Raw genomic sequence first — 25791 nt, 5'->3', positions numbered from 1 at the left:
CAAAGGAGATCTATATGTATATTTCATATTCATGTCCATCCTCAAAATGTGGATAATGGTCATATACAAGAGTGTATATTTACTAATGCCTGTGTCTTGGTTACGCGTACTTATGCAAGACATGAAATTTTAGGTACTGCAGGACCCAGCAATATTAATGGCAGAAGATGGTCACACCATTGAGGGGAATTTGATGGTGTTAAGTTATTGGGTAATGATGATCCTACCCATATACGTGGAGGAAAATTGGATTATACAGTGATAGTCAATACAGGTGGAACGAGGACGAGTGCCGAGATAGTTGGGGATTTGCTCAGTGATCACTTTACATTACGAGTCATTGAACATGTCAATAAGATACAGAAAATCTTTGAGCGTAAAAGATATTGTTTGTTGGATGACAAAAGGAGGAACTGATCGCTACTGTACAGGATTGGTATACAGGTTATGAACCAAGAAATGTAGATAGATTTTTTGATGATTTATTATATATCATTGATTCTGTGCTGACGACCAAAATTGTGGGTATAAAGGAGAAATGAATAATAGGAAACATAATTTGTACAGATTAGTGCAGAATTAGATTGAATTACTTAGAAAGGCGCATAAAAATTGGATTGTAAATCCTAATGATGATGAATTTAAGGATGCAATGAAAGAGACTACTATAAAGTACACTAAGGTAAAGTAAAAGGCAAGGAATAAGTATTGGATGGACTTTTATGGAGAATTAGTAAACATAAGAACTTCAGTGACATCTGGAGGGAATTAGATAAGATATGAGGTGTTGGAAGCAAGGACAACACCCATGGTGATCAATAAGCCAGGGCCAATCAAATTATTCATAAATGGGCTGTAGCAGGCAGCTTTGCAGAGTTACCACCTGTAGTTCACGGCTCATTACAGAGCAAACTTAGATTTAGGAGGGAACTTGTACTAAGTCAGTGTACGCTGGAAGATGATCAATGTGTGAAAATAACGAGAGACGAATCATTGTATGTGATCAAAAGGGGAAATCTACTGCACCAGGGAAGATGGAGTATCATATGACATTATTAATTGTTTAGCTTGCACTAGGGAGGGGCGCCTTCTTGAATTATTCAATATGTCATACAATGAAGGTCGTATTCCACTCAAGTGGAAAAAAGCAGTAATCGTACCAATACTTAGATGTAATGATGGAGAGAATGATAGTGAACAGGTTCTTGTATAAATTTGAAGATTTTTTTTTTCTTCCTATCTACATGGGCTTATGAGAGGAAAAAAGCATTGGTGATTGTGCCATGAAGAGTCTGAGTAATTGTGAGGCCAAAGGAAGTTTTACTTGAAGAACTTGTTAACTTGGGTGTTTCCGGGAAGGTGCTGAAATGGATTGACTATTATTTACGTAACAGAAAGGCTGGAGTTTACTTTCAAAGATGATATTCAGAATAGAGAGACATAGCGTTGAGAACTCCACATGGTGGTGTTTTTAATATATTAATGAATTTCCAAGATACTCAGGTCATAGTATATACTGACTATATCCTGTTACAACCAACAGGAATGAGTAACATGCAATAGACTTCAGACACTTTGGGCATACTTCACTGTAGAATGGATATTGTAATTAATGATGAGAAAGCTTAGTATCAAGTTAAGAATTTGTAAGAGTGGGATTTGTTTTTGAATGAAATAAGGTTAAAAAAGCTGACGTGCATAAATATCTTGGTATGAACATTAGGCACTGAGGCAGCAGTAGAGTACGGGAGATAGAGTATCTAGAGAATGCATGCAAAGGGCGTTTAAGACCACTGAGAGCTTCAGCGTGGGGTGGAAATGGCGTTGGCATCCCAGTTTCAAGGATGGTGTACATCAGTACAGTACGATCAGTTACTGATTATGCAGCACCTATTCTCATTATGTACAGTAAGAAGGATATTCACAAACTTGAAGTCATACAAGATGAAGCCCTGAGAATAGTGTTAGGTTGTCAACTAAACATTAGAGTGCAAATCATGAGAACGGAATTAACTTTACCAAGTATTGAATGTAGGACTAAGGAACTTGCTGTAGCTGCTGCTCTCAAATGCATTACGAGAAATGCAGATAAAAGACTGTCTGGTGCAGTGATGTATTTGAGTGAAGGAAGAAATCTGAGTACGGTGTCCAAGTATGCAAGGACTTTGTATGATGTTATGAGAGGGTATGGCGTTTATAAACATTGCGCTTTCTTCCCAAAAAGTTTAGACTATTGCAAGAAGGATGCATCGAAATAGACCTCTCACAGCTTAAGTAGAGAAAAGCTAATACCCATCCCACTATTTTTTGGTGATTTCTACCTGCTGCCTGTTCATTTCCGCTCATGTGTAAGTATATCTAGAGATCTATACAACACAATAAATGTAGAGTAGTTAACTGACCACTGATTGTGGAAATTTGTCTTGTATTGGAAACAAACATTGAATTTGGCGGAATGCGGTGGCACGATCTTCAACTAAAATCTTCAGCTTTCAGGATCTCCAATTTGCCACCTCTCATCAGTTTCAATACAAAAATCAATATCATGAACTGGACTTGAATGTTAAGCTTTAATATCCCTGCAGAGGTTGACTCATAAGAGCCTTCGCCAGTAGACACAGGAATCACACGAAACATTCTGAAAATTCTCTCAGACACTGAGACAAACAACTCCAGTGGTTAATAACAGGCTACTGCAAGCAGGTATGTCAGTCTACCAAAAACCATCCCAGAGGTTCACCTGAAACCTTCAGAAATTATCAGAGTTCACATCAAATTTATCCACAAAAACTTTCAAGTGCTGCTGGAAGCTTTTATCAGGCATAAGAGTCTCATCTGATGTACCCTCAAGAGCGTTTTTGAGTTCCACTGGAAACCTTTATTCAGTTTTAGGAGTAACACAAACATATCACCAAAACCTCTTCCGAGTGATATTGACAACCTTCAGTAGGCATAGGAATCACGCCTACTTTATCTGTAGCAGCTTCCCTGAAGATTAATGGAAACCTCCAGCAGGTATATCACATATAATTCACCTCAGTATCTTCGTTTAGGTTTATCAGAAACCTCCAGTGAGAAAAAGATTCACAACTTATTCAACCTGAACAGCTTCCATAAGGCTCAGTGGAAACCTCCAGCAGGGATAGCAGCTTCACCGAGGTCTATTGGAAACCTCTAATTACACTTAATTCACTATCATCAGTTTTCGTTGTAAACTTCCAGCAGGTAGAGTAGTGAAAACTAATTTGTACTCAAAAGCTTCCCTCAGGTGTACTAGAAACCTCGTACAGGTGTAGGAGGTACATGTGATTGATCCTATTTACTCTCATCAGCTTCCTTGAGGTCTACTGGAAACACCAGCAGGTACAAGAGGCACAACTATCAACACTTTCCCTGAAGATTGCTAGAAACTTCAAAATGAAAGTAGACTTATGACCACATCGTAGGACCACATCTGTAATTCACCACATCCTTTAATAGCAGAGACAAGAGTCATACATCTATATTAACTTTTGGTCACGCCAGAGGATTACTACATACAAGTAAAGAGGTAATGGCTACACACAAGTGTATGCTAAGTGCATTCCAGAGGTTCATTCTAAACCTCATCATGTAGTCTACATCACTTTATATCTACTTGATAGAAGTCTATAGGAATACAGCTTACTAATTCTCAGTTTGAATTTGAAAGACAATCTACTTATTTTGCTATTCTAAAGTTTTTTTTCTCACTTTTATTGACATTTCTTCAGCTTCTACTTCTAGGAGCTGTCTACTCTCCTACCTTAACCACTCTTGGGCTAAGTAGTACTCCAAAACCCACTACATTACATATCACAATGTGCCTGTAGTTAAGAAGAGAGTCGGCAATTGATATGTCCTCATCTTTCCCTCCATCGGCAAGTCACACATACACAAGGGCTCTAGCTCGGCTTCGGCCAGACACACGAGACTTCCTGTTGATAGGAACTTACTGTTTGTCAGGCGGATTTTTACTACGGTAACGTTACAGAAACATCTACTTCAGTCGTGAAACCAAAACATATGCTTCAGAAATACATCGGTAATAAAGCCGAAAAATACACTTCAGTAATAACACTAAGGCATCTCTCTGAAAAATAATGCTCATACATCTGATTCAGTAATGAAACTGAAACATCCACAAATGTAATATACTTGAAAAAACCTGCATCTGTATTGATCCTCAGACATCAGCTTCAGTAGGGACATTAAAATTTCATTTTCTCATGATAATGAATGTTTCTTCCTTAAAGACGCTGAAATAGTTGAGAAAGAAATGGCAGTGAAACATCAGCTTGGGCTCTGACATGTGTTCTATTAATGATATTGAACATATATATCAGTAATAACACTATCATCTTTTCCAGTGATGGTAATTGAACATTAGTTTCGTTGAATTTAATATAGTTTCCGTAGTGTAGTGGTTATCACGTGCGCTTCACACGCGCAAGGTCCCCGGTTCGATCCCGGGCGGAAACATGAAACTTTTAAGGATTTCATCATATTTCCCTGTGTGAGAAGTCGCTGATAGAAAGACTTCCTTCATAGATTGATATTACTACTATTCGAATCAGTTAACTGAATCTATTTAAGATAAAAGAACAACCTTGTGAGCTGTACACTACCAGTCCGCTTTCTTATCAGTCACTAGAGGTGGGCCAACACTTCTACAGTCATTGCTTGTGTTGCTATCGGTTATACCACTGGTCCATGTAGCCAGGTACTGCAGCAGAGTGGCGCAGTGGAAGCGTGCTGGGCCCATAACCCAGAGGTCCGTGGATCGAAACCACGCTCTGCTACTAGTGTTTTCTGATCACAGGAAGGGACCAGTGTCTAGACCTGAGCCATCTAGGTTCATAAAATCATTACAATAAACACTCGCAGTAGATCGTGATTTTGATCGACAGACCTCTGGCTTATGGGCCCACACACTTCAACTGCGCCATTCTGTTGCATTACCTGGTTACATGAAACAGGGGTGTAACCCAAGGCAATAAACGCATTGACTAGAGAAGTGTTAGCAAAAATTAAGAAATTTTCTTATCATAATTACATTATGACACTGGGGTAGTAAGAAGAATTACGGAAATACTGACTAAAGTAAAATGGGTGCTAATAAAACGTCCATATGTACTTGACACACGTTCGAGTCAGTCACGTGTAATACGGGTATTGGAACGCCAAGTGACCCAGTGTAAACATGATGCCTTTCGTTCGTCTCTCAGTACCCATGATGCCACGTCCCAGGATTCAGTGGCGTACTGGAGAAGGCTGAGATCTTATTTATTAGAAAGAAATAGATTTGCCTGCATCTTACGCAATATAGACGTGAAGATGACATATTGATTTGGAGCAGTGCTTGGTCAGAGGATGTATGCTTATATAGCCTTGAACGGGAAGATGTGGTCATTGTCACGATTATTCATGACATTCTTCGGGGAAATGTTGCCCTTTCCCCGTTCACATCCATATAACCACACATATTTTCCACAAACGTCGCTTGTTTTCCCATCTTCTATCATTAGCGCCTGCTTACGTGTCATGTCTGTGGCGTGAACGTTGCGTCAACATTATGGTGTACTGTACACTGTGTATCATATACCTTTCCTTTGGGTCACAAGGCCGGGATAAGAGTGTATTTAGGGTCGCAATCAAAATATTTGGGAAACCCTGCTATAAGATTAGATCTATCAGAGAGGTATGAAGGGCTGTTTTACTGTATATATGTTGAGGTTTAGAATGAACCCCTTGAATGCTTCTCCCATCACTATTCAGTATCCTGTTCCGGCTTTTACATACTGAAAATCTAGTAATGGTCATTATTTAGTTTTGATATATGACTCTTGTATGTACACTTTAAAGAGTATAGTAAACCTGAGTTGTTGTACGATATGTCATGAGGCTCCAGCTACTTGTCCAAGCTTCCAGTAGACTTCAGGGAAGCAGGTGAGGGTAAGTTAGGTGTGACTTCCATAACTGTTGAACTTTTACAGTCAATCTTTGAAAAGTCCTTATGGAAAAATATTTTCATGGTTGACGTTCGTACTTGCTAGATGAAGTTTCTTGTTAAGTTGTGGATTATTCTTAACTCAAAAACTCGCCCCCAGGTGGATTTGAACCGCTAACTTTTCAGTTAAAAGCCGAACGCGTTAACTAAATGTGCCATGTAGTACAGGTAATGCATCAGCTTCAGGTAGACTTTGTGACAGATCCTTATGGTGTTGACAGTGTTAGATAACATATAAGATTGATGTGCAAGAAGAGAGGATGCAGTGCTTGTGTTCTTAGCCAGTACTGAACAAGGACATAAGTAGTCCTTGAAGGTTTTACCCTGAAAAGATTGTCAAAAAAAATAATGGGATTCCAACGAGACATTTGGGAGGATTATTAATACCATTACCAGACAAACAGACAGACAGTCAAGACACGAGAGAGAGAGAGAGAGAGAGAGAGAGAGAGAGAGAGAGAGAGAGAGAGAGAGAGAGAGAGAGAGAGAGAGAGAGAGAGTACTCAATTTCTTACGACGAGATTTTGCCAAAATCCCACGATAAGGATAGCGCTTAGCGCTTACCGCTAGAGGTTACAAAGTTACGAAGAACGAGTTATGTGAGATATATGATGTCAAATATTATGTGTGAGAGACTGAGAGATAGTATGTTTGTGTACTTAACGCCCAAAGCCCATGTGAGGGTAAGACAGAGAGGCGACATCCATCGTTGCCGAAGAAGTAACGTATGACAACTGCTGAAGTGCTGGATCACTGTACACTTATCACGAACCTTTCCGATATCTGCACACAAAAACACTCAAAACCTGTCAACAACGCTGGGCCAAAGGACTTCAAAAATCATTTGGAAGTTGCAAACAGCACTGATATTGAGCCCCCCAGGGAAAACCAGTTACTCTATGCTTGAGACAGAATACATGTAAAGAAAACTGTTGCCAAGTAAAAATTGGTAGAACCAAACCAGAAAGGACATAATATATGAGAATAAAAGCATATCTAACTTTGTGCTATCACCCACCAGTAATTTCAACGCATATAAAGATATCACCAAACTCATACTCACCCTTGACAAACACATCCTCACTTTACCCACGACAAACATATCTTTGATAAGTGTATCTCTACTATACCCTCAACAAAGCTATCTTTACTACACCCTTAGCAAATGCATCTTCAGTAAACACTACACAAGTGTACCCTCACTTCATCCTACGGTAACCTGCATCTCTACTCGACCCTTAATCACCTGTCTCAACACTTCACACTCGAGAAACACCTTCATTCAAATATAACATCTTCACCACACTACACCCTCATCAAACGAATCTTCCTTATACGTTCTACAAGCAATAAACCTTCAACAAACTCATCTTCACCCTCAATGAACTCATCTTCACTACACCATTAGTGAACTTAACTTCATCATACCATCAACGAACTCATCTTCACTACACTATCTATGTACTCATCTTCACTACACCAACGATCTTATCTTCATCAAACCATCAACGAATTTATCTTCACTACACCTTTCAGGAACTTATCTTCACTACACCTGGAAAAGTCAGTTCCTTTCTACACTCTGAACAAACTCATCTTCACTACACCCTCAGTGACTTCATCTTCTCTACATCGTCGACAAAACTCATCTACACCACTTTCCTGATGAACTAATCTTCACGTCACAATAAACAAAGTCATCTTTACTATAATCTCAACTAATCTTCACAATCAACAAACTCTTCTTTACTACACCTAATGTATGGCTAATGTATGTTCAATTCATCCTCAAAATCTTCAAATACATCCTAATAAACTCACATTTACCATAACCTTCACAAATCCAACTCCACTAAAACCATGCCAATGACGCAACTTATATACTTTCTCCATTAAAGGTATCTTTACAACAGCATGTTTCACACCTTGATTATATTTGTCGAGTGTTTTCAATACACACACTTGACTGTATTTATGAACGTCTGGGATACCAAAGTTGATGTGGTCGGGTATTACACAGATTTTCAATATATATCACCTCAAGATGACCTATCTCAAGAGACCACAGATCAAGGCTCTCATCTCTCACAAGGAGAAGGTTCTTGGCAAAGGGAGGTACGGTATAGCGTACCTCGTGCCATGTCAAGGTACCACCGCCGTACTGAAGGTCTCTAGAGACTGGAATGATCACCTTCAGGTCTTCATGGATGAGGCCGACATCCTAAGAAGACTAGATGGGGCTGGAGGTACGCCCACACTTCTTGGATATGCCCGATATCCTCCTGCCCTCCTGATGACCCAAGTGGGCAGCCGCTCGCTCTACCAACTGTTGTACAAAGTCAACACTGGCTTCGACCTCCGGGAGCTGGGGATCAAGGCAGGATATCGGCTGCTGGAGATCCACGAGAAGCAGATTATTCACAACGATTTCAAGTCCGACAATATCATCATTAGCGGTACCATGGAGGCTCCCGAGGTGAACATTATCGATTTCGGCCTTGCCTGTAGTCAGGGTAAGGAGGTCGGTTTGGAGTGTGACCAGTCTGACTTCCCCTGGATTGCTCCAGAGGTCACCATTGGAGGGCCAAGCACAACAGCATCCGACGTGTATTCATTTGGCTATTTGATGAGCGAGATTTTGAAACATATTCCGGGTGACACCTCCCGCTCCATGGATATGGTGGATATGGCCCTGAGGAAGGAGCCCCGTGATCGACCAAGTTTGAAGGAACTGCTCGAACATCTTAAAGCAGATTCAGTCAAATAGATGGCGACTCTTATGATATGATTTATTGTGTAATATATATCATTTCTCTCTTGTGTAGATACAATTGTATTATGGACACCACTTTTTCTAATCATTTGTCTTTAAAAAAAACAATATCAAGATAAGAAAAATGAATAACGATAAACAGTAAAAGAAATCTCTCACTTCCTTATACCTTAACTATTACTTCTGTTGTGAAGGTAAAATTTCTCATAGGCATCAACTTTTTTTTATCTAACCATATTCAAGGTTTTATTTCAAAAGATATGGAAATTATAGATAAATAAGATAAGAAAAGATAATAAAGCTGAGATGGATAGTAAAAAAAAATTCACTTCGTTATATGTAAGATGTATAAGAAATAAATGATAAGTAAAGATGAAAATCTAGAAAATCCCATCACTACCTTATCCTTGCAACTATCATGGGAGACAACAAAATATACATTATAAATTATTGACTTTGTTCTCCTGTCCTTTCTATTGCCTCCATCCATTAACCTTGCTAGTAATGGCTGATTACCTCTCTCTCTCTCTCTCTCTCTCTCTCTCTCTCTCTCTCTCTCTCTCTCTCTCTCTCTCTCTCTCTCTCCCCTGACGCTTGCTTACCTTTCCCCATCTGGAGAGATTTTGTTCAACATACACTGGGAAGCTCTTCCTCTCCTTTCCAATACGTGATTTCGGTTAAAAAGCGACCATATAAACTCCTCCGTCTGTATCAAGAACACTATTGCTCAAAATATACATATACAGACAGAGATTCTTAGAAATCCCACGGTTGCGTGGGCCTTGCCGAGGTAAGCACAAGAGAGGCATGGGGTAGTCAGTAGAGTGGAAATGGTAAACAGTTTGTGGAGTTATGTGCTGAAAAAAGGACTGGTGATTGGGAATACCTAGTTTAAGAAGAGGCACATACAATTATACATTTATAATCATGATAGATGGACAGCAGGCATTATTGGATTACATACTAATTCATCATCATGTCAGAGAGAGACTAATGGATGTGAATGTGCTGAGAGGGGCTACAGGGTGAGGGTTGTAATGTCTGATCATTACCTTGTGGAGCCGAATGTGAAGAGATGTAGAAGAAACAGTGTGGGTGACAAAGGTATATTGAGAGTATGTGAGCTAGGGAAAGAGAATTGTGTGAAGGAATACCGGGAGAGACTGAATGTAGAATGGCAAAGGGTAAGATTAAATGAAGTTAAGGAAGTGGGTCAGGAATGGGAGATATTTAGGGACACAGTCCTGGCATATGAATAGAATATAATACGTTTATTTGCTCAAACTTTTGCAAGAAAAAAAATATATGGAGCTCAGCTCCTTAATAACATCAGTAACTATCTTGAATACGTGATTTAGGATTTACATTTGAGGAACTAAACAGTCTGACATTTCAGCAGGAATTACAGGTACTTGTCAGTACATTAATGCATCTAAATATATGAAACACTGCTCTCAAAACGAAAAATAGTTTGTTACGAAGTTACATTAGCAGTTTACATTAGCAAAATGTACTTGAATTGACTTGGCCTAGATTTATTATAGTTTAGAATATACTTATTTCGTACTTTTTTATTGGTGGCTCCAGTCCCAGACAAAAGCCCACATTAAGGCCGGGTCTTAAGATATTAAGAGCATTGTAAAAGGGAAATAGATGGGACAAGGGAAAAGTATTTACGAACTTTAGAGGAAATGAAAAACCTGTCTTTTGAAATGTGCTAGGCCGTAGTTATTGGGAAAGACATGAAAGGGTTGAACGTTCCAAAGCTTCGAAGTGTAAAGAGAGAAACAATTATCGCATTGGCCCATCCTTGAGTTGCCAATGGCCAGACAGTAATGATGTGAAGCACCATCTTGCTAAGTGTAGGGGCAAATAGGCGGCCAGATCTCTAAAGCAAAAGCAAAAGTAATACCTATTGTAGCATAGGGCAAGTGGGTCAAAATTTGAAGTTAGCCTAAGACAGTTTATAGGTCGCACGGCTTTTAACTTAGCTCTGTCAAGTAAAGATATTGAGCTAGAACCATTCCAGATATGAAAGCAATTCTCCACACAGACGGATCATCAGGGAAGCTACTGCTTATAAAGTAGGCGTGATTCCTATGCCTACTGAAGGTTGTCAATAAAAGTATGAAAAGCTTTTAAGGATATATTTGTGTTACTCCTCTAACTATGCCTATGCCTACTGAAGGTTGTCAATAAAAGTATGAAAAGCTTTTAAGGATATATTTGTGTTACTCCTCTAACTATGCCTATGCCTACTGAAGGTTGTCAATAAGATAAGGAAAAGCTTTTAAGGATGTGATTGTGTTACTCCTATAACTGAATAAAGGTTTCCAGTAGAATTCAAAAACGCTCTTGAGGGTAAGTTAGATGATGAAAGTTTCCAGCAGCACTTGAAAGTTTTTGTGGATAGATTTCATGTGACTCCCATAACTGTTGAAAGTTTCCATACAATCTCTGGGATCGTTCGTGGTAGACTGATGTACCTGCTTGTAGTAGCCTCTTATTAACCTCTGGAGTTGTCTGTCTCAGTGTCTGAGAAAAATTTCAGAATGTTTTGATTGCTTCCTACAAGTAAACCACTGCAATGATCTTCAAGCTTAATATTCAACTTCAGTTCTTCATATTGATGGTTGTAGTAAACTGATTACAGATGACAAGTTGACGATCCTGAAAGTGGGAGATTTTACATGAAGATCGTGCGAACGCCTTCAGTCAAATTCAGTGGTTGTTTCCAATACAAGGAAAATTTTCAGGAACAGTGGACCATGATCTACGCTATATCTATTGCGTTGTATAGAACATCTGTAGATATACTTACCCATCAGCGGAAATAAACAGGCAACAGGTAGAAATCACTAAAAAATAAGAGTGATAACAGCCGTACTATACCACGAACACCAAGCCAACTGGATGATGACCCACGTGCATTTTTATCTTATATATTCGTTTCTTATACTTTCTCGCTGCCTCCCACGTTAGCGAGGTAGCGCAAGGAAACAGACGAAAGAATGGCCCAACACACCCACATACACATGTATATACATACACGTCCACACACGCACATATACTTACCTATACATTTCAACATATAAGTATACATACACACGCAGACATATACATATATACACATGTACATAATTCATACTTGCTGCCTTTATTCAATCCCGTCGCCATCTCAGCACACATGAAATGACAACCCCCTCCCCCTGCATGCGCGCGAGGTAGCGCTAGGAAAAGACAACAAAGGCCACATTCGTTCACACTCAGTCTCTAGCTGTCATGTATAATGCACCAAAACCACAGCTCCCTTTCACATCCAGGCCCCACAAAACTTTCCATGGTTTCCCCAGACGCTTCACATGCCCTGGTTCAATCCAGTGACAGCACGTCGATCCCGGTATACCACATCGTTCCAATTCACTCTATTCCTTGCACGCCTTTCAATCTCCTGCATGTTCAGGCCCCGATCACTCAAAATCTTTTTCACTCCATCTTCCCACCTCCAATTTGGTCTCCCACTTCCCCTCGTTCCCTCCACCTCTAACACATATATCCTCTTTGTCAATCTTTCCTCACTCATTCTCTCCATGTGACCAAACCATTTCAAAACACCCTCTTCTGATCTCTCAACCAATCTCTTTTTATTACCACACATCTCTCTTACCCTTTCATTACTTACTCGATCAAACCACCTCACACCACATATTGACCTCAAACATCTCATTTCCAGCACATCCACCCTCCTCTGCACAACTCTATCTATAGCCCACGCCTCGCAACCATATAACATTGTTGGAACCACTATTCCTTCAAACATACCCATTTTTGCTTTCAGAGATAATGTTCTCGCCTTCCACACATTTTTCAACGCTCCCAGAACTTTCGCCCCCTCCCCACCGTGTGACTCACTTTCGCCTCCATGGTTCCATCCGCTGCCAAATCCACTCCCAGATATCTAAGGCACTTCACTTCCTCCAGTTTTTCTCCATTCAAACTTACCTCCCAAATGACTTGTCCCTCAACCCTACTGTACCTAATAACCTTCCTCTTACTCACATTTACTCTCAGCTTTCTTCTTTCACGCACTTTACCATACTCAGTGACCAGCTTCTGCAGTTTCTCACATGAATCAGCCACCAGCGATGTATCATCAGTGAACAACAACTGACTCACTTCCCAAGCTCTGTCATCCCCAACAGACTTCATACTTGCCCCTCTCTCCAAAACTCTTTCATTCACCTCCCTAACAATCCCATCCATAAACAATTTAAACAACCATGGAGACATCACACACCCCTGCCGCAAACCGACAGTCACTGAGAACCAATCACTTTCCTCTCTTCCTACTCGTACATATGCCTTACATCCTCGATAAAAAGATTTTCACTGCTTCTAACAACTTGCCTCCCACATCATACATTCTTAATGCCTTCCCCAGAACATCTCTATCAACTCAATCATATGCCTTCTCCAGATCCATAAATGCTACATACAAATCCATTTGCTTTTCTAAGTATTTCTCACATACATTCTTCAAAGCAAACACCTGATCCACACATCCTCTACCACTTCTGAAACCACATTGCTCTTCCCAGATCTGTTGCTCTTTACATTGCCTTTACTCTCTCAATCAATACTCTCCCATATAATTTCCCAGGAATACTCAACAAACTTATACCTCTGTAATTCGAGCACTCACCTTTATCCCCTTTCCCACTATGCACGCATTCCGCCAATCCTCAGGCACCTCACCATGAGTCATACATACATTATATATCCTTACCAACCAGTCAGCAAAACAGCCACCTCCTTTTCTAATAAATTCCGCTGCAATACCATCCAAACCCGCTGCCTTGCCAGCTTTCATCCTCCGCAAAGCTTTTACTAACTCTCCTCTGTTTACCAAATCATTCTCCCAAACCCTCTCACTTCGCACACCACCTCGATCAAAATACCCTATATCTGCCACTCTATCATCTAACGCATTCAACAAACCTTCAAAATACTCACTCCATGTCCTTCTCACATCACCATTACTTGTTATCACCTCACCATTAGCTCCCTTCACCGATGCTCCCATTTGTTCTCTTGTCTTACGCACTTTATTTACCTCCTTCCAAAACATCTTTTTATTCTCCCTAAAATCTAATGATACTCTTTCACCCCAACTCTCATTTGCCCTCTTTTTCACCTCCTACACCTTTCTCTTGACCTCCTGCCTCTTTCTTTTATACATCTCCCAGTCATTTGCATTATGTCCCTGCAAAACTCGTCCAAATGCCTCTCTCTTCTCTTTCACTAATAATCTTACTTCTTCATCCCACCACTCACTACCGTTTCTAATCTGCCCACCTCCCACGCTTCTCATGCCACAAGCATCTTTTGCGTAAGCCATCACTGCTTCCCTAAATACATCCCGTTCCTCCCCCACTCCCCTTACGTCCTTTGCTCTCACCTTTTTCCATTCTGCACTCAGTCTCTCCTGGTACTTCCTCACACAAGTCTCCTTCCCAAGCTCACTTACTCTCACCACTCTTCACCCCAACATTCTCTCTTCTTTTCTGAAAACCTCTACAAATCTTCACCTTCGCCTCCACATGATAATGATCGGACATCCCTCCAGTTGCACCTCTCAGCACATTAACATCCAAAAGTCTCTCTTTCGCGCGCCTGTCAATTAAAACATAATCCATTAACGCTCTCTGGCCATCTCTCCTACTTACATACGTATATTTATGTATATCTCTCGTTTTAAACCAGGTATTCCCAATCACCAGTCCTTTTTCAGCTCACAAGTCTACAAGCTCTTCACCATTTCCATTTACAACACTGAACATCCCATGTACACCAATTATTCCCTCAACTGCCACGTTACTCACCTTTGCATTCAAATCACCCATCACTATAACCCGGTCTCGTGCATCAAAACTACTAACACACTCACTCAGCTTCTCCCAAAACACTTGCCTCTCATGATCTATCTTCTCATGCCCAGGTGCATAGGCACCAATAATCACCCATCTCTCTCTACCCACTTTCAGTTTTACCTATTTCCTACACTCTATCACATATTCCCACCACTCCTGTTTCTGGAGCAGTGTTACTCCTTCCCTTGCTCTTGTCTTCTCACCAACCCCTGACTTTACTCCCCAAACATTCCCAGACCACTCTTCCCCTTTACCCTTGAGCTTCGTTTCACTCAGAGCCAAAACATCCAGGTTCCGTTCCTCAAACATACTACCTATCTCTCATTTTTTCTCTTCTTGGATACATCCACACACATTTAGACACCTCAGTCTGAGCCTTCGAGGAGGATGAGCACTCCCCGCGTGACTCCTTCTGTTTTCCGTTTGAGAAAGTTAAAATACAAGGAAGGGAGGGTTTCTAGTCCCCGCTCCCGTTCCCTTTAGTCGCCTTCTACGACATGTGAGGAATGCGTGGGAAGTATTCTTTCTCCCTTATCCCACATGCATTTATACCAATTAATATTTGTAACTGTTGCTAAATTCACCATCAGAATTTACTAAAAGTTTTGTTCGGAATTTGAAATTACATAAATGCTGAACAAAAGCTAAATTATATTCATATTCAAACAATATCAATATATGCACATGTGCAACAATGGATCTTAACTAATATTTCTAAAAGCAATCATACCGCCGAAAGCGACGATGTTCGCGTTTTTAGCCCTGAGAGGTCACAATGAGGGAGATTTACGTCACCTCGTTGTGAGAGCGGAAAACCTTAGCTGACTGAGTGCATTTTCCACACATTGTAGGAGACTTGGTATGTCTGGCTGATAGAAACCTTGTATGATGAAGTTTGTTCCATGACTCCTATATCTACTTCTCAGGATTTCCAGATGGCCTGCGGGAGGTTCATTATGTTTGTAATGTAATTCCAGGATCTGTTGTTGACGTTCATAGTGAATCTCTAGACTGATTCTACTTTTTGTATTGGCTTTATTTTTTACTGGTGAAACCTCTGGATTACCTAATGTGTCAAGTGTTTCATCTGTTAGAATTCCTTGATGCTTCCAGTGAACCTTTAGAATGGCTCAGAAGAAGGTCGTTGCACACAGGTTTTTTCTGCCTGGTAAACTATGATGGACCTCTGGAGAGTTCTTGATGTGAAGAGAGGGATGTGATTTGTTTTATAATTTTCTATCTATCATTTACATAATCAATTTTTTCAAAACGAAGGTAACAGTCGTGAGCAAAAGACTTCATCGATGGCAGCTCATAGACCATAAAAGGGTCTTCAAGGACATATAACAAGCCTTACAGAGAAGAGGAAGAATAAGTATTTTAGATGAAGTAGATAACTCACCACCTAGTATAGGTACAGGTCACAGTCGTTAGGAAATATGTGAGAAGGTAAAGAGTTTCACATAATACCATTGTAAAGAAGGGCTCAGATCGTAGCTCTTAGGAAAGAAATAAGAGGCAAAGGATTTCAAATTCTAGCCGTGTTTGAGGTGTCAATAGCCACGTAGTTATTATGTGACGTATTGGATGACCGAGTGACGCATTGCATTACCAAGCATTGCGTGGTCCGGTTTACCATGTGAGTCCCATATGTAGATATTGAGGTTCCTGGCAAACGTTCTTATAATCAAAGTTAGTCCCTGGATGAGCTGGAATCACCAACTCTCCGATGAACAGCCTAACGCGCTAACCTGTTGTGCCAAGGAAGTGTGGAAACATCCCAGCTTCAGACGGAACATTAGCGGTAACTGTGGATGGGAAGGTTACTGATGGTGTACATCAATACTTGACTACCACACTGGAATAATGTGATGATAATCAGCCTGGTTGTTCAGTTGAAATCCCAATATTTTGTGCGTATTTCCACAAGGTGTAACTCTCATGAGGCATTTATGTCCTCGTCCAAACTCGGCTGTGAACACGAGCTCTGCATCCTCTCCTATTGCACATCACTCCTACATGTTATCTAAAACGGTCTGTGCCACAAGGACTCGTCGCCAAGCCCGCCTGAAGCTGAGTTTTATCCAAGCCTCCGTGGCACAATAGGTTAGCGCGTTCGGCTGTTAACCGAAAGGTTGGTGGTTCGAGCCCACCCGGGGGCGACACTTTATGGAAGACAACTCCAGAACTTACAAGAAACTTCACATTCATACAAGCACAGGAGTTAAGCAACCTGTATGTACTCGCCAGAAAAATAACTATAAACCTCCAAAAGGTATCTGTGTCGCATGTAACTCATCCTTACTAGCTTCCCTGAAGTCCGCTGGAAACTTCAACAAAGGTAGATTCTCATGCCACATCACAAGACCACACCGGAGGTTAAGAAGAACCCAAGAAATGCAAACACAGGAGTCACACATTCAAGTTACCTTATGACCACTCCAGATGTTCACTATGTACATGCAAATGGGTACGTGATGCACACATTATGTGATGTTAAGAACATTCCAGAGGATCATTCTAAACCTCATCAGGCAGACTACAGCTCTTTATACCTACTTGACACCTAAGTCCATAGGAATCAAACCTACAAATTTTTATTCTGATTCTGAAATCATGTCCACTTGTCTCTCTAAACTACGGGAATTGTTTCTTCACTCTTATATGGACATTTTTTCAGTTTCAACTCCCGGGAGTTGCTGGTTTCGTACCTCCACCACTGGTAGGTCATACGATACTCAACAACACAATACATTTTATCATTGCAGTGTGGCATTTGGTAAGATGAGTCGGCCATCGTAATGTTCACTTCTCTCCCTATCCCGCTGGGTCACACATACACAAGGGTTCCAGTTATGTATTGGCCGGACATAAAAACTTACTGTTTAAAGGAACATATCGTTAATAATATGAATTATTTTTCTTCTGTAATTTGACTGCAAAACATATGCTTCAGTAATGACTTTGAAACATCTACTTCAGTTATGACACTGAAACATCTGCTTCAGAAACAACACCAAACTATTTGCCTCTTTATTGGCATTGAAACATCTACGTAAGTGATGATACTCAAATATCTGGTTCATGAATGATGCTAAAACATCTGCTTCTTTAATTACCCATAAGTATGTACTTCAGGAATGACATACATATAACTGCTTCATAAATGACACTAAAACATCGCGGTTATCGTACTGAAACCATTCAAACATCTGCCTTAATAATGGCTGTGAAACATCTGCTTCAGAACTGACACTAAACCATCTGCTTCAGGAATGACAGTGAAACATTCCCTTCAGTAATGACACCGCATTATCCGCTACAATTGTGACAATTACACATTAACTATAGTGAAGGTAACACACTTTCTGTATTGCAGTGGTTATCACGTGCGCTTCATACGAACAGTCCAAAATTCGGCCTTGGGCAGAAACAAGCACCTTTTACGGTTTCTTTACATTTCGTTTATAGGAAAGTTGCTAATGGTAATATTAGTCTTTTATCTAGAACTATGTTTGCTATTTGAATATGTTTAGTTCAATATAAAAGAAGATAAAAGGCAATCTTATGAACTATACACTACCAGGACTCTTTCACATCAGTAAACAGTCACTAAAAGGTAAACCAACACCTCTACAGTTGGTGCTTGTATTGACGTGGGCTGTACCACCCACTGGTCCAGAGTGGCGCAGTGGAAGCGTGCTAGGCCCTTAACCCAGAGGTCGTGGACGGATACCAGGTTCTGCAATGAGTATTTTCTTATTACAGGAGGAGACCAATCCTTGGACCTGATCCATCTTGAGTAGTAACATTACAGTAAACAGGATCAGAAGAGAGAAGTGGAATATAGGAAGAGTCAGTCATTTCCCGCACGTCGTGGATGACTACTGTACCTACTGGTCGAGGCTCCTCTCAACTTGTACAATGACCTTAATTTAACTTACAATTCCATTTCTTGACGTCGATGTTTCAAGTGATCTGACGGGAAATAACAGATTGGAAATTCCTGATGGACTTAATTCTTTATTGGAATGAATCTTGGGACCGCCCTTCGCCAAATTCAGGGATTGTTTCCAGTATAAGACAAACTTACAGAAAATATACCATGAAACAAGAGGATGCGTTGATCACACGTTCATTACACTAGTATAATGTTCCAGATATGCAAGCACTATACTACTCATTGATGTTCATTGTGGTTGGGATGAGGCTGTTGCTGTAGCGGTCTGTATAAGCTTGAGTGAAGCTCGATGTGGTCGGCTGTCATACCACACCACAAACCGGGAGCGTTGGATCACAGGAGGTAAGAGGCTTGTGTGTGTACCTCATAATGTAGCAGGTGGTAAGAGGTGACGGTGGCGATGATGGTGCACGTCATGTGTTCAACTTGAAGTGGAGTATTCGTCACCAGGTCGGTTTCCCCACACGAGCAACACAGAATTGCTGGAGAAGATGAAGCTCTATATGACAAGACTGGAGCCAAATATCATATAGTGGGTTATGAGGAAAAGAAAGAAGCCCTCGAGTTGTCTATACCAGAGGAGAGGAGATTAAAGCGGGAAGTGATATCCATCTGTAGATTCTTCATACAGTAATGGATGACGACTAGTTCCCAGAAATGACGGACGATGCCGCGAATACAGTTAACACCAGAAAGTTCAGGAAAGATTAGGAAAAAATTAAGAAGACATCTGTTTAGGAATAACTTTGCGCGTATATGGGAGAAAGTGATGAAATGAATACTGATAGGTTTGGGGATTTCAAAAGGCGGCATAATAGCAGCACTGGGTTACCAGATGAACAGTGTCAGAAAAATGTTCTCTTCTTATATACAAGTAGATGACATACGCACATAGGTAGGCGCTATGCGTTGTTAGCCCTGACAAAGTTTCGTTATATGTAAAGACGGTTCATGAGATATGGGTTTCACGAGTGTGGAATTCTCCCCATACTTTACACGCAAATGAATAGTACTGAAGAGCATTAAATACAAATTTCTTATTTCGGATGAAGCTTAAGCTATAGGGGTTATTAGATGGAAACAAGGTAGTTTGCTCTGAAGGGAGTGAGGGGTCTAATGTTGGTGGATATAGAAGTGAAAAGTAAAGGAGGAAGCAACAAGCAAGATAAGATAGACCTCGGTATGTTTATTCATCTCTTGTCAACTGTCTGGAGTGGTAGTAAAAAGAGAAATGCAGTATTGCCATAGTTCTAAGATCCACGTATCACTACCCTAAACACTTTATTGAGGATGCACTGTATAGTCATAACTTTAATGGAAATTCACACTCGCTCTACATTACGAGCCTCCGTAGTGCAGTGGATAGCGAGAGCAACCCACCAGTTTCACGGGCCTGCGTTCAGATACCGAGTTACACAACCGGATCACAGCCAACCCAGCTGTTCAACATTACCCTCGGGAGATTATGGTGAATAACACCAAAATCATTACCAGTTGCAGTGATCGGAAGAGACTACAGATATTAGAAGCCATTCACATTAGAGAGAAAGCACTAGTCATCAACATCCAGACAAACATGACCCAATACGTGATCGAATACCCTGGATGTGGAAAGGGAGCTGTGGTTTCGGTGCATTATACATGCCAGCTAGAGACTGAGTATGAATGAATGTGGCCTTTGTTGTCTTTTCCTAGCGTTACCTCGCGTGCGCGCGGGGGGAGGGGGTTGCCATTTCATGTGTGCCGGAGTGACGGTGTAAATAGATGAAGGCAGCAAATATGAATATGTACATGTGTATATGTGTGTATGTATATGTATGTATACGTTGAAATTTATAGGTATGAATATGTACGTGTGTGGGCGTTTATGTATGTATACGCATGTGTATATGGGTGGGTTAGGCCATTCTTTCATCTGTTTCCTTGCGCTACCTCGCTAATGTGGGAGACAGTAACTAAGTAAAATAATATATATATATATATATATATATATATATATATATATATATATATATATATATATATATATATATATATATATATATATATATATATATATATATATATATATATATATTATCCCTGGGGATAGGGGAGAAAGAATACTTCCCACGTATTCCCTGCGTGTCGTAGAAGGCGACTAAAAGGGGAGGGAGCGGGGGGCTGGAAATCCTCCCGTCTCGTTTTTTTAATTTTCCAAAAGAAGGAACAGAGAAGGGGGCCAGGTGAGGATGTTCCCTCAAAGGCCCCAGTCCTCTGTTCTTAACGCTACCTCGCTAACGCGGGAAATGGCGAATAGTTTGAGAAAAAAAAAAAAAAAATATATATATATATATATATATATATATATGTAATATATATATGTAATATATATATATATATATATATATATATATATATATATATATATATATATATATATATATATATATATATATATATATATGTAATATATATATGTAATATATATATATATATATATATATATATATATATATATATATATATATATATATATATATATCTTTTTTCTTTTTCTTTCAAACTATTCGCCATTTCCCGCGTTAGCGAGGTAGCGTTAAGAACAGAGGACTGGGCCTTGGAGGGAATATCCTCACCTGGCCCCCTTCTCTGTTCCTTGTTTTGGAAAATTAAAAAACGAGAGGGGAAGATTTCCAGCCCCCCGCTCCCTCCCCTTTTAGTCGCCTTCTACGACACGCAGGGAATACGTGGGAAGTATTCTTTCTCCCCTATCCCCAGGGACAATATATATTTATATATATTTTTTCACACTTCGCCATTTCCCGCGTTAGCGAGGTAGCGTTAAGAACAGAGGACCGGGCCTTTTTTGGAATATCCTCACCTGGCCCCCTATGTTCCTTCTTTTGGAAAATAAAAAGAAAGAAAAAAAAAAAAAAGCGAGAGGGGAGGATTTCCAGCCCCCCCGCTCCCTCCCCTTTTAGTCGCCTTCTACGACACGCAGGGAATACGTGGGAAGTATTCTTACTCCCCTATCCCCAGGGATATATATATATATATATATATATATATATATATATATATATATATATATATATATATATATATATAAATCCTCCCCTCTCGTTTTTTTTTCTAATTTTCCAAAAGAAGGAACAGAGAAGGGGGCCAGGTGAAGATATCCCCTCAAAGGCCCAGTCCTCTGTTCTTAACGTTACCTCGCCAACGCGGGAAATGGCGAATAGTATGAATATATATATATATATATATATATATATATATATATATATATATATATATATATATATATATATATATATATATATTATCATTTTTTTTTAGTATACTTTGTCGCTGTTTCCGCGTTAGCGAGGCAGCGCAAGGAAACAGTCGAAAGAATGGCCCAACCCACCCACATACACATGTATGTACATACACGTCCACACACGCACATATACATACCTATACATCTCAACGTATACATATATATATACACACACAGACATATACATATATATACATGTACATATTCATATTTGCTGCCTTTCACTTGTACTAAGTAATCTTTGTATGGAATTTTTTGAAACAAAATTACTAAAGGATATCTTACCTTCTAATGCAATTTGCTTTAGGTATGTAGATGATGTTCTTTGTGTTTGGCCAACAAATGAAAATTTACAAATATTTCTCCCCTTACTTAACAATTTAGTACCTTCCATCAAATCTACTGTAGAAAATGAAAGTAATGGTATGTTACCATTTTTAGATTGCATGATCCATAGACAAGGAAACAAGTTTAAGTTTAGCATATACAGAAAACCCACCAATGTATGCTCATATATCCATTATTACTCATCTCAACATGACAGTTAAATTATCATTATTTCAATCTATGTTCCTAAGGGCATTACGTATTTGCAGTCCAGAGTTTATTGATGATGAGTTCGAGAGATATATTCTATTGAACCTAAGTTAAAGTACCCTAGATCTTTCATTGATAAACCCTTAAGTTAGCAAAGAAATCAGTTTATAGAATTGAGCCCAAACCTCCAATTGAGACCAATAATCTTTTAGTTCTCCCTTTTGATAATAATTTCACTTTGCTTCCCATGTTGCTTAAATCCTTTAATGTGAATGTTGCCTTTAGCAACAATAATACTATAAAGAATATCTTAATCAGGAATTCACCAGAAAATTCTCTTGGTTGCATCTATAAAGTTCCTTATGGAAACTGTGATAAATTTTATGTTGGTCAGACTGGTAAGAATCTTTCTGTTAGACTTAAGCAACATAAATATAGTATAAGAACGGGACAAGAATCAAATGCCTTGTTTAATCATGTTAAAAACTATGATCATTGTATTGACTGGAGTAACGCTATCTCAGTTGTTAACTCTAACTCTATTACCAAGAGAAATATCACTGAATCTTCTATTATTAAATACACAAAGAATTATAATCTTAATATTAGTGATGGTCTGTACAAATTAGATAACTTTATTGTTGATAAGATTTGTAAAATGATAAGTTTATGAACGCTCGTTGTATGTTTTGGACAATCACATGTTTACCAAATGGCGTCCTAGCTTCGTCTCTTCGATGTATATCAACTGACTGTTATATTCCTCTCTTGTGTCTCCCCTGATGATGTGATTATTACACGAAAGTGCACTTGGGAACTTTTCGTGTTTCATTTTCCCTGTGGACTCACAGGAATATCTTGATCACGCGCAAAATTGTGCTCCTTTCCAATATATACATGTACATAATTCATACTGTCTGTCCTTATTCATTTCCGTCGCCACCGCGCCACACGTGAAATGAGCCCCCCCCCCCCCCCCCCCCCCCCCCCCCCGCATGTGCGCGAGGTAGCGCTAGGAAAAGATAACAAAGGCCACATTCGTTCACACCCAGTCTCTAGCTGTCATGTATAATGCACCGAAACCACAGCTCCGTTTACACATCCAGGCCACATAAAACTTTTCATGGTTTACCCCAGACGCTTCACATACCCTGGTTCAATCCATTGACAGCACGTCGACCCCGGTATAACACACCGTTCCAATTCACTCCATTCCTTGGACGCTTTTCACCCACCTGCATGCTCAGGCCCCGATCATTCAAAATCTATTTCACGCCATCTTTCCACCTTCAATTGGGTCTCCCAATTCTCCTCGTTCCCTCCACCTCTGACACATATATCCTCTTTGTCAATCTTTCCTCACTCATTCTCTCCATGTGACCAAACCATTTCAAAACAACCTCTTCTCCTCTCTCAACCACACTCTTTTTATTACACACATATCTCTTACACTTTCATAACTTACTCGATCGAACCATCTCACACCACACATTGTCCTCAAACATCTCATTTCCAACACATCCACCCTCCTCCGCACAACTCTATCTATAGCCCACGCCTCGCAACCATATAACATTGTTGGAACCACTATTTCTTCAAACGTACCCATTTTTGCTTTCCAAGATATTCTCGACACAGTTTTCAACGCCTCGGAACTTTCGCCACCTCCCCCACCCTATGATTTACTTTCGCTTGCATGGTTCCATCCGTTGCCAAATCCACTCCCAGACATCTAAGACACTTCACTTCCTCCATTTTTTCTCCATTTAAACATACCTACTAATTGACTTGTCCCTCAACCCTACTGTACCTAATAACCTTGCTCTTATTCACATCTACTCTCAGCTTTCTTCTTTCACACTTTACCAAACTCAGTCACCTCCAGTTTGAATGGAGAAAAACTGGAGGAAGTAAAGTGTTTTAGATATCTGGGAGTGGATCTGGCAGCGGATGGAACCATGGAAGCGGAAGTGAATCATAGGGTGGGGGAGGGGGCGAAAATCCTGAGAGCCTTGAAGAATGTGTGGAAGTCGAGAACATTATCTCGGAAAGCAAAAATGGGTATGTTTGAAGGAATAGTGGTTCCAACAATGTTGTATGGTTGCGAGGCGTGGGCTATGGATAGAGCTGGGCGCAGGAGGGTGGATGTGCTGGAAATGAGATGTTTGAGGACAATGTGTGGTGTGAGGTGGTTTGATCGAGTAAGTAATGTAAGGGTAAGAGAGATGTGTGGAAATAAAAAGAGTGTGGTTGAGAGAGCAGAAGAGGGTGTTTTGAAATGGTTTGGGCACATGGAGAGAATGAGTGAGGAAAGATTGACCAAGAGGATATATGTGTCGGAGGTGGAGGGAACGAGGAGAAGTGGGAGACCAAATTGGAGGTGGAAAGATGGAGTGAAAAAGATTTTGTGTGATCGGGGCCTGAACATGCAGGAGGGTGAAAGGAGGGCAAGGAATAGAGTGAATTGGATCGATGTGGTATACCGGGGTTGACGTGCTGTCAGTGGAGTGAATCAGGGCATGTGAAGCGTCTGGGGTAAACCATGGAAAGTTGTGTGAGGCCTGGATGTGGAAAGGGAGCTGTGGTTTCTGGCATTATTGCGTGACAGCTGGAGACTGAGTGTGAACGAATGGGGCCTTTGTTGTCTTTTCCTAGTGCTACCTCGCACACATGAGGGGGGAGGGGGATGGTATTCCATGCGTGGCGAGGTGGCGATGGGAATGAATAGGGGCAGGCAGTGTGAATTGTGTGCATGGGTATATATGTATGTGTCTGTGTGTGTATATATATGTGTACATTGAGATGTATAGGTATGTATATTTGCGTGTGTGGACGTGTATGTGTGTACATTGTGTATGGGGGTGGGTTGTGCCATTTCTTTCGTCTGTTTCCTTGCGCTACCTCGCAAACGCGGGAGACAGCGACAAAGCAAAATGAATAAATATAATATATATATATATATATATATACACGAATAAAGTGTATATGATCGCGCACCTCCATAGAACATACAAAGGTCCAACAGCCAGGATCGAACCTGGGACCCCTTGTGCAAGAGGCAGGCATGGCAACCGCTAGACTAAGGGACTGTATAATCTGAAACAACTATTCGAAGTACTAAGTACTCGAATACCCTTCGTCTCACTATGGTGAGCAACGGGGTCTATCGGTTGTTTCCGAACAGAACACATAGCCAGCTGATAGCGTTTTACCGGACCTGACTGTACAACGCGGAGTTATATGAATACGAATAAAGTG

The 25791-nt window shown here is 40.3% G+C and overlaps 1 protein-coding gene and 1 non-coding gene across 2 annotated transcripts; both read left to right on the top strand.

Moving 5' to 3' along the window:
• The first annotated feature begins 7066 nt into the window (after positions 1–7066).
• LOC139748389 (serine/threonine-protein kinase B-raf-like) lies at positions 7067–8796 on the top strand. Its single transcript, XM_071661501.1, has one exon. The coding sequence runs from the start codon at positions 8028–8030 to the stop codon at positions 8793–8795; it is 768 nt and encodes a 255-aa protein (XP_071517602.1). The 5' UTR covers positions 7067–8027; the 3' UTR covers position 8796.
• An 8023-nt stretch (positions 8797–16819) lies between these two features.
• TRNAN-GUU (transfer RNA asparagine (anticodon GUU)) lies at positions 16820–16893 on the top strand. The gene has a single exon. It is a non-coding gene; the product is annotated as a tRNA-Asn (tRNA).
• The last annotated feature ends 8898 nt before the right edge of the window (positions 16894–25791 follow it).

Source organism: Panulirus ornatus, unplaced genomic scaffold (assembly GCF_036320965.1).
Source record: "Panulirus ornatus isolate Po-2019 unplaced genomic scaffold, ASM3632096v1 CTG_1146_pilon, whole genome shotgun sequence".
Taxonomy (NCBI): Eukaryota; Metazoa; Arthropoda; class Malacostraca; order Decapoda; family Palinuridae; genus Panulirus; species Panulirus ornatus.
Note: the sequence above shows the minus strand (reverse complement) of the source record. Positions and strands in the feature narration are given on the sequence as shown.